Here is a 14,234-nt window from a genome sequence, read left to right on the forward strand (position 1 = left end):
ACAGCGGGAGAGAATGAATACATTATTACTTGAGCAAAACACAGTGGCTTCAGAAGTCAAGGGACAGCTACTACAAACATAAAGGTATTCCACAGCTACACACCAGCATTTCAATGGCAGGTGCTGCTCTCCTTAAATCCTACCTGTCAAGGGAGGGAAGCTGTCTAGGGAGGGAGGAAGGGAAACAAGAACCGCCTGCACACAGAGGCGGGCAGTGAGAGTATTACAGAAGGCTGCATAAAAGAGGCAGTGAAAGGACTGAGTCTTCTCAAGGCTTCTGCCAAAGTAAATGTATCGAGTCTTTTGTTTACAGTAGTCTCCCGTACAAGTCATTTACCTTTGCTATAATGACTTCCAAAATTAGACCTAACCAAACAAACCCATAATGGCTGAAGCTGGAGATCTTTCTGTTTCACATTCATACAGCTGTTTCACTAATGCAATGCCCTAATCCACAACTTTTTCATTTTGTACGAGACAGACTATTTCTAGCTATTTTTTCCCCTATAAAGCAGTGAGTTTACAAAAGGAAAAAGCTGTCTGAATCTCTTCCTCTCTTTTATCCTCCTTCAAAGACTAATGTTAGAATTTGCTATGATCAAGTTTTGTTTAAAGAATTTGTGGTACCAACGACCCTCTACCTTTTTAGGCGGTTACCACAGCAACCAGCTATTTACCAGACGCAACATACAAGGCAGACAATACATCTTCAGTCAACTTTAGTAATCAAAATTCACTGTACAGGCTCACTAATATTTAACAGAAGTAGGTACTTTAGGACATAGACCTTTTTACAGACAACAAAAGCAGAGCGCAGCAGGGGGCCCAGCTGACTCAACTATGACATACTCATGAGAACAGCTTTTCATCTGTCATGCAGAACGTGGCTGCATTTCATGAGCACTTATATCTGGCTGTAAATACAAAAGGAAGAAAATCAAAAGGAGATGTCCCTTTTCTTCACTAACTTGACACAAGCAAACCTGAAATTGGATATATCAATCCCTTGTTGAAATCCCAGCCACCTCAGAAAGAAACCCAACCAATGGGTACAACCTGTCTCTATTTTATAGCCTCCCCCAAACTGGACAATCTAAATGCTTTTTAATTTAAAAGACAATACACAAAGCAGATATCCTGTTAATTAAGCAATATAAAGTATGCATTGAAGAAGTTACCTAGTTAAACTAAATGGTACTAAATAAGCATCAAAGGAAACTACCTTAGCGAAAAGAAGCACCATCCATCCAAATGGAGCTTGTAATAATCAATATAAGGCATTTTCCCCCTCGATGCTTTGTTCATTACAAAGCTTGTAAACAATCTCCAATTTTTGTGTTTTATAATAATCCACACAATGCCAAAAGTCTGGGATATGCAAGGAATCTGAATAAATAATATTATAACTCTTTTGATGCATCGCCCCAACCCTATTTCACGTACAATACATTACCAAATATCCCTCTCAATTACATACAACACTCACTGATACAGGATATGCACTGATACAAAGTGAGATATGTATGGCTGATTGTTCACCATATTTAACCCCACTGATCAGCAAACATAGCGCTGTGGTCAGAAGGAAGTAGGATAATGATGTGGACTATAAAATTATAATTTTTTTTTGTTTTAGGACTGAATGTATGGTAGTAAAAGGGTGTTAGAAACAGTCAGATTTGGGGCTTTTTTAACATGGAAATACCCTCAATAAAATTTCCTAGTTGGCAGTTAAAAACTTCAGAATTTTCATTCAGGAAAACCAGAACAAATTGTGATATTATAGGCGAGTTTATTTAAAAGTGAGAAAAACCAGTTGGTTAAACAAAGTCACTTTGGCTTTCTTCAGTACAAAATTAATCTCTGTCTATGTGAGCTGCCACAGTAGCTTGAAGCAAATCTAATTTGGGTCCTTTCCATCCCACTTTCCCATACAGCTTATGCCTCTGGCTGAACTACATCTCAACTACCTAATATGTAATTACTTAAGGCAGACATACTAGGTTGCTAAATACTGGCAAAAGTAAGCAACCTATGTGCACACAGATCCTGATTCATTAAACTGAAAAGTAAACTGGTCTGCAGACCATAGGTGCCTACTTCAACGAAGCCTCCTGCCTTCTTGTCCAAATGAAAGAGAGTTACCTCATGTATAAATTACAAGCTTTCCTGGTTAAAGGTCAAAAGAAAAAGATAAAAAGCATTCTGCATCATTGGATCATTAGGCATGTACATTTGACAGACGTGACTGAGTTTTCATTACTAGATTTCAGTGAAACAGTGCAGAATGAACATCTCTTGTAATGCATGGTTCACTACTCACTATGCTGACGTGCATGTGGGTATACAATACATATATATTTGGATGCCTTACTAAGTAACTAGATACAACGTCTTTGCAGCCGAATTCAGCTACCTGATCTCACATTTTTGCCTGCAAACAAGAATTTCAATAGGCTGATAATTTTACAGTATTTTACAGTACAGTATTCCTAATAGACTCTCTAAATACAGGGATTATCAATGTAAATTATGTGACTGCTGCTATACTTTTAGAGTTACAAGTAATCAGACTCTGTTTTGGTATAGTACATCACTAAGATTGCACAGGCAATTTATGTATTAATTACAGATTATTACTTAGCAGAATATTTTTTATTATTGGATTTTTTTAATAGTTCACATGATAGCAACTCCTCCTTGAAGAAATAATCACCCCTTCTTCAATACTGAAAGAAATGACAGACCAAAAATAACCTGATCAGTTACTGAAAGGATGCTTTTGAATCTTTCAGCTAAGTTTCTGATACCTGCACAATTTTATTCCCCACCACATTCACACAATATCCAGTTCTAATACCTATACTGAGAAGATACTGATGCATTATAAAAGCTTCAGAAATGAGTCAGGAAAGCAATTACAAGGATTGAGAAGTATGACAGTTCACATAAGACTTTCAGTGAAAAACCTCAAGCAGCTCAGTGTTTTCCTTTAACATAGAAAAATTCAGTCCAGTCTGTGCAGGTCAGGCATGTCACTACAGTCTGCCAGACAGGAGTAGGAAGTTAAAATTCAGATGAAAAATAAAGCATATTCTTTAATTAATTCATTAATTTTGAGCAATGACAGCAACTAACAATCAACAACCTTTAAGTCTGAAGTGGGCTCTCCAACATAGGAAATTATAACATTAAGATTGGTTCTAAGATATACTTTAAACTACTTAAACATTAATTTTAGAGAGTCCAACAGCTTCTAACTTGGAGGAAGTCAGCAAATTGTTTTAAATAGTCCTGGGTTTTTTGACTCATAAAGCAGACATATCTGTTTTAAAAGCAATTGCAGGATGAGGCTTAAGCAAAAAGATGAAGAACAAATCAGAACCAGGAAGAGGAAGAGTCAGGTGAAAAGATGATGTGACCCAGAGCTATTCTGAGAAATGCCTTTTTTTTTTAAGAACTATAGAAAAAAATAAAAAAGCAAGATAATATATGAGAAATTTAAATATTAAACATTTATAACAGTCTCAAAGTCTGCTCAAAGCTTTTCTTGTGACTATTAAAAACAGAAATTCAAAGTAAAAGCTCCCAGTTTTCATACTAGCGAAGAAGTTCACAAGTCCACGATGTTGCTAGAGAAGAATAAAATATGATTCCCCAGGTAGACAGACCCTGAGACCAGAACTCTACAAGTGTATTTTTTGAAAGCACAAAGCTTTACTATTAGTTGATCTAGCCTATGGCAGAGCCTGAGGATGAAAGAACACCACACAGTACTCCTCACTTCTTGCAGGAGAGAGTAGGGAGAAGTGGAAAGGTACCTTCTGCCAGCAGGATTCAACCTAATGATAAGTAGGGTGAATGATGGTTCCCTTCCTTACAGTGGAAGAGGAGTGGAAAATGCAGCCCAGGAGCACTATGAAGAAACCTGAGCTAACCAAGTTTAGCCCAGCCTATTGAAGAACAGTTATTGGAAAGCGGAAGAATATCTCAGGCTGGAGAAATTGGTTAACAGGACACTTGTGAAATTCAAGAAAGGGAAAAGCAAGAGTCCTGTACGTGACATAGAAAGACCCCATGCACCAGGACAGGCTGGGGGGCTACTGTTTGGAAAGCAGCTCAGCAGAAAAGGACCGTGAGGCTCCATGGACACCACATTGAACATGAGTCAGTGATGTGCCCTTGCAGCACAGGTGGCCAACAACCTCCTGGGCTGCTGTTAAGAAGAGTGCTACCAGCAAGCCAAGGGAGATGACCCTTGCTCCCTGCTCATGAGACTACATCTGGAGTGTTGTAGTTTATTCTGGACTTCCCAGTAAAGGAGAAACATGGACATACTGGAGAAAGCCCAGAGAAGGACCCCAAAGATGACAGAGGCACATAGTACAGGGAGAGACTGAAAGAGCTGAGACTTTAAGCCCAGCAAAGAGAAGGCTTGGAGGTGTGTGTGGGGGGCAGATCTTATCAACATGTATATAAATATCTCATGGGAGGGAGTAAAGACGACGGAGAAAGACTTCTCAGTGGTACCCAGTGACAGTGCAGGTGGCAAGGAGCACACACTGAAATACAGGAAACTACATTTAAACAAGAAAAAAATGGTTTTAGTGGGGAAGGGTGGTCAAGACACTGGAACAAGTTGCCAGGGAGATTTTGGGGTCTCCCTCCTGGGAAATACTCAAAACCCAGCTGGACACAGCCCTGCGCAACCTGCTGAACGTGACCCTACTCTGAGCAGGGGGACCTGAACTAGGTGATCTCCAGAGTTCCCTTTTAACCTGAACCATTCATGTGATTCAGTGATCTCAAGATGGAAAAAAACCCATAAAATAGAAATCACAGGAACATGTAGCTTTTCTGAGAAAAATTCTAACTTCTTACTGCTGAGTCATATATTATGAAATAATGCCTCAAGTTTTGAGGAAGGAGTCACCCTAAAACCTTTTACGCTGTGCCAGTTTCAGCTCCTTTACAGTTGCTACAGCTCTTGGACAGACTGAAACGACAGTAAGCCAGAAAAATGTTAGTATATTTGGAACACTCTTCTCTTGTAAATTCCATGGATTTTGACAGCATGTAAGTGTAAATATCCTCTGATTCGTCCTTTTAATTTTGCTTAAAATTGTAACATGTTGTAATTTATTGGGGATAGGAAAAAACCGAAGAAAGACAGATAAAGGGACCCCATACTTAAGAGAATCTTTTTACTTATTATTCTCTACCATTTGCAAAGCAGCTTGGTGTTTAGATCTTGTTGCTACAATCCAGTTCTATTAAGAACTGGCACCTACAAGCTGACCTGAAGAAAAATCATCATCGCTTTCTCTTCAGCCTTCAAGGAAATCCCTCATATACTCCAGAGCATCTGGCATCAAAGGCCTTGGAAGAGACAGAAAACTGGCAGAACTGATGATTGACCATTCCCTTCACAGCTGCTGTAGTGTAAGTTAATATTGACTGTATTCTCCCACCCCGGACTGAGTCTTCCATTTTCAGCCTAAATGTAAATAAATGAGTAGAACTTCAAAGTATTAAAACTGGCTACTTCTGACAAAATACAAAACCTAAGCAGACTCTATGTAAGTGTAAAAAAATGAGGTATACAATACCATTACCTTCATTAGTTTTGTGTGTAGAAGTAGACAGTGGCAGATGTAGGAATACAACTATTCATATAATAACATATTCATTAATAACCTGCCTGCTGTTTTGTCACTTCTTTGAATTCCTAAGGGAACACAGAGCTGCACCTACAGTTGAAAACCAAGCATATTGTAAAGCTTGTGCATAATAAGACTGACAGCAGGCACCAATCAAGAGAGTCACAGATATCTTGTCAAAGTCCCAAATCATACATTGTTTTCTTTATTACCAATTCATAAATAAGGACTACAAATAAAGGAGCATTAGAAAAGAACATCCACACACTCTTACAGTTCTACATATCCTTCTTTTCAGGGCATTCAAAAATGGGATACACAAGTGGCCAGGTACATGAAAACATCAAGCTTCTAGTCCCAAAGTCCTGGAATTAAGGGACGAGTTTCGGACAAGAGATTGCAAAGTGCTAGGACTGTACACTAAAGCACAGTCACAGTGCTGGAACTGGGAGGGTGACACTATTGTACTGATACATGGGAGTAAAAGCCACTAACCATAAATGCACCTTAGAGTCAAGTTGAACCTTCCATAATTGAAAACACAGTGCCAACGTTAAAACAAATCAGAAGAAATCCTACTGGAGATGGATTGAGGCAATCTGTGGAAAGTGGGAAGCATTATTCCTGAAGATGGCAAAGAAGGATGAGTGGGTAAAAGACCCGGAATGGGATTTAAGAGACGTATACAGACTGGAAGGTGTTTGTCCTCACACCATCACCACCTTCAAAGTCAAAATCAAACATGATCGAATTCTACCAGTATTATGCTAAGGCAAATTAAGCAAAACTCCAGTTTTAGGGTTATCAAACAGAGATGGAAGTGCTGCTTGAAGACAGGCATAAAACTTTGAAACTTCCATACGACTGGATAATATGGAGATAAGTAATTTTAAGACAGAGTTTATAATCCTGTGAACAGGATGATGACGAAGGTTGTCTACAAAACCCTATCTGCTGATATTACAATCTGTCCATGCAAGAGTTATTTTCATTAGCATATTGATTTTAAGCACTCAAAGTTCAAGCAAGCACTGAATTTCCATAAAACTTGTGAGATTTAAACAATCCAAATACTTTTCCCAGTTTCACCTCAGATGTTCATAAAGATCCCATACGTATGAGCTGTGTATTTATTCACTTTTGAGGATGTGGCTGTAAATTCCTAGTCAGTAAAAGCTGGGAAATGGGTTTATGAAATCCTTACCATGTGGAAGGGCTATATTTCCAAGTATGAAGCTTGCTTTTTAAAAAAACACTTCATTAAAATCACTATGCTGCTCCATCACAGATGAAACAAGTTGACAAATGCCCTTTACAAAAGCATTTTAGCCTTCAACACACGATCTACAAGAACAGTAAAACCTGTTCTGCAGAACCTGCAGTGGGCTCTCAGACAAAGGTGCCATCTTCCACCAAAAAAAGACGTGGCATAAAATATTACTAGTCAATAAAGAATCATTGTTTGGTCCCTTAAGTAGCCCCCTGAAGTAGAGGGATGTGGTGAAGATTTATCAGGCATTTTCCTCCAAATGGAATATATGCTTCAGTACCCTAAGAGGTCTATGGTACATGAAATTTTAACGGAATTGTTAATGTCTTTCTAGGTTTTATAATACCACAAAGAGATACTCATCATGCACTTTCACCACAGCAGATAAATGCTAATGCCTGTAGTACACAACACTTTCATAGTGGTTTTGAATACAAGCCATCTTCTACCCTCTTGGTGGGCAAATTAATGGGATCAATAAATTTTGTAGTATCTCCAGATAACACTTTTAACCTTCACAAACGTGATCAGTAAATTCATGATGTGCAGAAGGGACCACAAAAAAACTTACTAGGTGGATTCCCTGAAAAGTTAGTCTGCGCTGAGAAATGTAAAATGTCAAAGGCCTGGGAATTTTCACATGTGAACCCACGCCCTGATGTGGGAAAGGTTTTTGGAAGATCCCAAAGGTCAGACGTGAGGGTCTCCCTTATCAACAAGGTCATATGTTAAGTTAAACTGAAACTAAGAGAAGCGTACTACCTGGAACCACAAGCACCACTCTGATTACAGTAAATGTATTTTTAAAGGGCAAGACATTTAAAAGTGATGTTTAAAACTATATTTATCAGAATAAAGGAATATGTACATTAAAGAAGTTGTTCTCAGGTAATTTCCATAAATATTTCCAGTGCCATGGAAGTTAAAGCTACTTCAAAAAAAAAGGTCTAGTCATAACTATTCATCTACAGTTCCCTCTGATTGGAAACAATAATGATTTCACTAGAGACTTAAAAAAACCACATAGCTTTTCCGCTTATTTTAAACTGGTAAACTATGTATTTACTTTTGTTACAGTAAGAAAATGTTCCTAATTTTATCTCGTGACATTTTGCTTTGTTTAGAAAGAAATGATGACTCAGAACCTGCTAATCTTTTAGGAGAGATATGTGAGAAAAAGACTATTATCTCTTTACAAGGGGAATGTGCAGGCATTAAAATACATCTTGTATTTGAGCTAAACAAACCTTGAGCAGGCATACATGACTTGGACAAGCTTGAGAACAGAAAAGGAAATTCCATTAGAATTACTTCAGACTTGTTAGTTTTTCGATTTTGTTTTCATTTTAGAAGGAGTTTTTGACCATGTACAATCTTCCTTCAACTTACTCCTTCCTAGGTTATCTGGCAATTTCGAGTTCCTTAATCAGCAAGCCAGCTAAGCCTACTGCTTTGAATTATTTTCTGTCACTCACAGCACACTGTGATGTACCTCCTGGAAGCACACACTCTGACTGTTTGTCCACATGAGTTACTTAAACAAATTGCCTTCCTTTGGAATAATGTGCTGGAGTTAATGGCAGCTGAGACTGCTCACTTATGGATCAGCACCCTGAAGCAATATTATAAATATAGCTTGAGCTGAGTTTGTGCAAGGTGTGATCCTGTGTTCATTGGGCTCAGTGTAGCATTTGTGAGCTCCTGGGAGGAGGTCTATGCAGTGACGGTGCCTCACCACCAATGCTGACACATTGGGAGTTGGTAAGAAGGAGTCTTCCACTATACAAGAATATTCCAGCTGCAGTTTGACCAGCACTACTCAAGTGACTGAATGGCACTTTCCTGGTAGGTGGATCTACACTGTCCTGATTAATTTAAATTAAAAAAAGGAAAGCTGATCTTGTTCAGAGTGCTCTTCTCAAGTCCAACAATGCTGAACATTCATTAAAACAAGCAAAACCCCTAAACTTTCATTGGGAGAAAGTTACCATTTCCATTTTCCCATTTCAGGGACACTGATAAGGTTAGGGGTGGCAGAAAGCAAAGCACTTCCACAGCACACAACACCAACCTCAGCATTGTTGAGTAGCTTCCGGGCAGGGAGTGAGTTGCTGTGTTTTGGTGTCTTTTTGTCTCCTGAAGCTAAACCCTTCCAAGAGACTCCAACAAGTGCAGTTCAGAAGAAGAACTCAAAGGAATGCAGGAGTAGTTGCTATCTGGTTTCCATATTAGTACAGAGCTCCTTACTCCCTCTTCATAGACACGTGAATGAAGGTCACTGTCCTGCTTTTCTGTGATTTTATCACACAGCTGAATACAATGAATGTAACGCCTTCCTTTTAAAACAAGCAAGTTTAGACAAACCGTCATGGAAATAAGCATATATTCTACCTACAGCCAGGTTTCAGCATTATTATGCAAAATGAAACATGTCTTACACTTTGGGTACACCTAAGGTAATCAGTCCAAGAATCTGAAAATCAAAGGATTTCTCAAGTTGAGTATGCGTATGTGCTCTTCAGAAGCTTCAAGTTCTAGCCTACAGTTTGGTGCAGTTCTGGAGTCCAGGTTCTGCTTCTCCAATTCCAGCCAAGATGGTATTCTATTGTATTCTATGCCTACAGTATTCAGCCCAGTTCTATGGTTCCTTTCTTGAAAATCAACGCAATTGCCCAGGGAACTAGACGCTTTCCTCTTTAACACAGGAAAACATTTTCTTCTTGCAAGAAACACCTATCAACAGAAGTTAATTTACTGATATATATTGTAAATATTGTGTTTTAATAAAAATGTAAGCCTGATATTGGAAATTAATTATTTCTGTCTTGCTAAATGTTGAGCCATATATAGACTAGTTTTATGAGGCTTCCATCACAACAAAAGGCCCTTTTTATTAATGGCTACTTTATCATTTAAAACATGTATGTTTAGTTACTTAAAACAGCAAATTGCTTTACACTGTCCTTGAAGTGCATTGCATAAATATTGTATTAAACCCTTTGCTTACACTTCATTAATAATTTATTTTAAAAATATTCTTCCATGAGACCACCAGCTTCTGAGATGTTCAATTTTCTGGTAAAAACATGTATTTATTGCAAGTCTTATTTTAACTTCTTGAAGATTTGCTAAAAGCCACATGAGATAGATGTTGTAAGAACTGTATTCAAACTAAAACTTCAGGAAGCTAAAAGCCTAATACTCATAGCAGATTTTATACCTTTGCATGAGCAATGTCAGTTGCAGGGGGGAAAGCTGAAATCTGTTCAAGGGAGCTTTCAAGTACAATTTTCTGATAACCTGAAAATGGCTTATAGAATATTTTGTGATGATCAGAAAAGATTATAGATGTCATTATATTTCATTTCACTACAGTCCTCTCTACACAATTTCCATTTCATGTTGCTGCATTTGAACTGCTGCACAAACTTGTTCAAAGTGCTAGACATTAAAAAAAATCAAAGGAAATTTCAGATAATTAACTTTGTTGAATGAGCATATTTTAATTCATGTCTGGTAATATTCTTGTTAATGACATGTCTGCTTAGGACATCCATTAAAAGTCCATTGCCTTAACAGGGAAAGTCTAATAAAGTTATCCTGGAAATTTTTTGGTATATTAACATTATGGACTTTTAATGAATATCTGCTGTAGGAATTGCTATTAGCAAGGCTACCATTCTAATTAAACTTAGGCTCTAAGAGCGTGAAAAAAACAGTATAAAGAGAATAACAAGCAGAAGTAGCTTTTTTTTTTTTTTTTTTAATTACTGCAAGGGAGATTGGTACAGGTTGCAAACCATGCTATCAGTAACAGCTATTAAACTATTACATTGTGGCTTTTTTTTTTGTAGCCTGCCATCCAATATACCCGTATCAGGTGCTTCCTTCATGTAATCAACTGCTGAGGCTCCCATTTACTTCTCTACTGTTGAGGCTGAGCAGTACTGAAAGGCTAGCTAGGCTTTCAGAAAGGGAAAAGATACAAAATATAAACACAGTTTTTGATGACAATGCCAAGTAAAAAGTGTACTTAGGGAAGCTGTCACCTATGGGCATCCAGTCTTGTTATCAAACCATGTGAAGCTTCATCAAGTCCTGCTACATTTCTGCTGACATTCACAATAATACAGCAAAAGGTCTTTTTATATGTGTATATATATTTATATATACATGTACATATCTTTTTTATATATACATGTATATAACTTCTTTATGGATATGGATAAAACAAAACAACCCCCGATATACCTATTTTTTCATACTTGTCCTTCACCAAATCTTCCAAACCAATCATTTTCCAGAAACTGTCATCCCAACCTCCATCTGAAGTGTACGTCCACTTGCACACTACTGTACAGAGCGACCTAGAAAAGAGGCAATATGGGCATGGAATCAGGCAAATGAACATGTTTGGTATTAAACTTGTGACTAGAAAGAAGTTTGTGCAAAATGATCTCTTCATTCACCAGTCAAAAATTCCAAGCATAAAGCTAACATTAAAAAAATTGGTTACTCTTTGGAGTGCATGTCTTCAGATACCTTAAAAGGACCTTATGTTTAAGATATTTCTCTGTTGAAACAACTCCTAGTCTGGGCACTTCATTGCATAAATCAGTCAAATAACAGGCCATGCACATGCCTAGGAGACAGCATAGCATGAACACAACAGCTCTTTAGCAAGCAGCTCAGAGAAAGATTCCTGCTTTTCCAACCTGTATGTAAATAGCAATGTTTTGCACACAGTATGTCCTTAGAAAAACTTTCTAAATTACTTATGTTCAAGCTGAATTACCATTTACAGGAGATTATGTATGCACTGATAATTAGGTGAAATGGCACTGCTTCAATACCTGCAGGTATGAAATGCCTTTATCGGGTGAATGTGTACAAGCAAATCTCATCCAACTACCAGAGCTTCTGCATATCATGTGTTCAAGTACCACTAACATTAGGTCTGTATTTCTGCAGAACCTGATGACAATTCACTGACATGCTGAAACAGCATTAGCTGTGATGCAGCTGAGTGCAATATTAAGTTCTTGTTTCAAGTCTCATTCCTGATAAGCTGATGCTGAACTTCACTGTGACAGTACAGCACCACAAGGGCAGAATACAGGAGCAGAACACAAACAAAAGACAAGAGAACTTGCAGAAATGTCTGTCATAACAAACAGAATGTTTTTCTCCTAAAATGACCCACACCCCCAACCCCAAAACATTGCCCCCAAAACACAAATAATGTTCCTGAAGATTTAGTATTATACAGACTGTCTTCTGTCTGAACTCTAAGAACAGTCTCAGATCAGTATTTAATTGCACTTGAAAATTCAATGAACTAAAAGGTTATTAAAAATGCTAAATACTACTGAAAATTTCAGCTGCCTATAGTCTTGGGAATACTACTGTACTATCTAGTGCAAGACATCTCAGATGCATCTTGGGGAAACAAAACATCATAACTGTTCTCAAAAAGAATCCCCTTTCAGAGATGGATTTTCTCTGATATCTTACAGGACAACTTATTTGTGACTCATTTTTAGCCAAGGTGTGCTTTCACAGACATAGCCTTTTTATTAAGATGTTACAGTTTGAATATGTATCTTCAAAGCAAACTGAATTTGGATGAATGAAGCATTTGACTTATTCTTGCAGTTTTGCATAAGCAAAATCCAAACAAAATTCCTCTCTACAAAAAAAATTTTTTTTTTTAGTTAAAGTAAATCCTCCCTTTCATCCAAGTGAAATACCTAGGGACCTAATTAAGGAGAATTAAACTGAAAATCTCATGATTGTATTACATATTGTTACTCACATTACCATAATGCCTAGAAAAACCAGCTCCGGACAATGGCCCCACCTTCTACAGCAAGGTACAATTACTGAACAAAGAAGGAAGACCGCTGCATTCAGGAAGCTTAAAAATAAGACAGCAGCATAGCTGATAGTCATATACAGTGAGGTGTCCTAATGAATGTCACGCATATCAGCACCTACAACCTGTACCTATAAAACACAATCAAACCCAACTAGATACTCAAAACACTAAGTATTCAGTCAAAGGGAGAGACAAAACTTCAAATATTTGCTGCTAGTACACATCCCATTGCACTATCTAGGCAAAGTAGAGCTTCTTACTTTACAGCTGTAGCAAAAAGCGTGCAGTAAATAATAAAGGATGTGGTCTTTTTGAAAAAAGGCCACTAAGGGAATGGACTCTACAACCTGCAAGCTTGACAAACATCCTTGTCATAGATTCTCATTCATTTATATAGAAATATCCCACAAACAAAGCAACAGTGAGTGCCTCTCCTCCATTAAAACACAGTAACAGAAACCGTTACATAGTAAAAGAAATCAGCAAACAGAACAGAAAATGAGAAGTTAATTTTATTTACTATCTACAAATCAAAGCTAAGGCTTCTAGACACTGATACTGTACACACAATAAAGACAGATAATAACAGGAAGAGCCTTTCCACACAGCTGGAAAACTACCTGGAACTCAGATTCACCATGTTTTGGGGGTTTACAACAACAACTAAGGATGTACAAGGGAGGGCAGGATTCCTACGGGGTGGGACAGCTAAAGGCACTGTTCTCAGTGTACATCCTCTTACATAATGCTGAGCAGAAGATAGGATAACTCCCCATACTCCCATTTTCTCGTCCAGGACAGAAATGTATATTTTAAATGCATTATGCTTCATTTCATTCTGTTCTTTTGGAGTGACCATGTTTTTACAACCAGAGGACTGGTGATGTTCATTCACAATCCCACTGTTTATAAAGGTGCATTGTTTGTCCTTTGCAATGAGAGAATTTATTAACATTACACATTTTGGGGGGTAAAAAAAAGAAGTAAAGGTAACTACTTATATTTTTGTAAAATCTGTGGAGATTATTTCAGGGTTACTCTTCAAACAGTTTTGACACCTCCCCTCCCACCCCCCACCCCCCTTTTTGTTTTCCTTAAACAGTTTAAGAATAAATCAAACAATTACAATTCGGCATCTGCTTTAAAAACAGAAGAGCACTTGACCTGTAACTACAGCAATGACAGTATTGATATAAGAAATTCCAATTTCCAAGAATTTAAAAGCCAGGCACAGAAATCTAATTAGGACCTCTGACAAAAACTGGGTGAATAAATAAATTCTAGGCTGAAGAAAATACTGGTGGGGGGGTGGAATACATTTTTCCCAAATCAGCTCAAACCTGTCATTAAAAGGAAAAATAAAGACTGGGTATTTGAAATAAAGATAATTTCATTACTTCAGGAAAAATTTAGGCATCAAGAGTGA

At 37.6% G+C, this 14,234-nt stretch overlaps 1 protein-coding gene across 8 annotated transcripts in view; it reads right to left on the bottom strand.

Annotated features, from left to right (window-relative positions):
- The window catches only part of FGGY (FGGY carbohydrate kinase domain containing), a 328,075-nt gene that overhangs the window by 79,798 nt on the left and 234,043 nt on the right, over nucleotides 1-14,234 (bottom strand). For 7 of the 8 annotated variants that reach the window (XM_064454957.1, XM_064454960.1, XM_064454956.1 and 4 more), the window contains one exon: nucleotides 11,182-11,297. The exons of the other annotated variant lie outside the window; for it this stretch is intronic. In XM_064454957.1, the coding sequence (XP_064311027.1) occupies nucleotides 11,182-11,297 (116 nt within the window). The remainder of the gene's footprint in view (nucleotides 1-11,181; nucleotides 11,298-14,234) is intronic. 8 annotated transcript variants of the gene reach the window in all.

The sequence above is a fragment of the Phalacrocorax carbo genome, chromosome 6, assembly GCF_963921805.1.
Source record: "Phalacrocorax carbo chromosome 6, bPhaCar2.1, whole genome shotgun sequence".
NCBI lineage: Eukaryota > Metazoa > Chordata > Aves > Suliformes > Phalacrocoracidae > Phalacrocorax > Phalacrocorax carbo.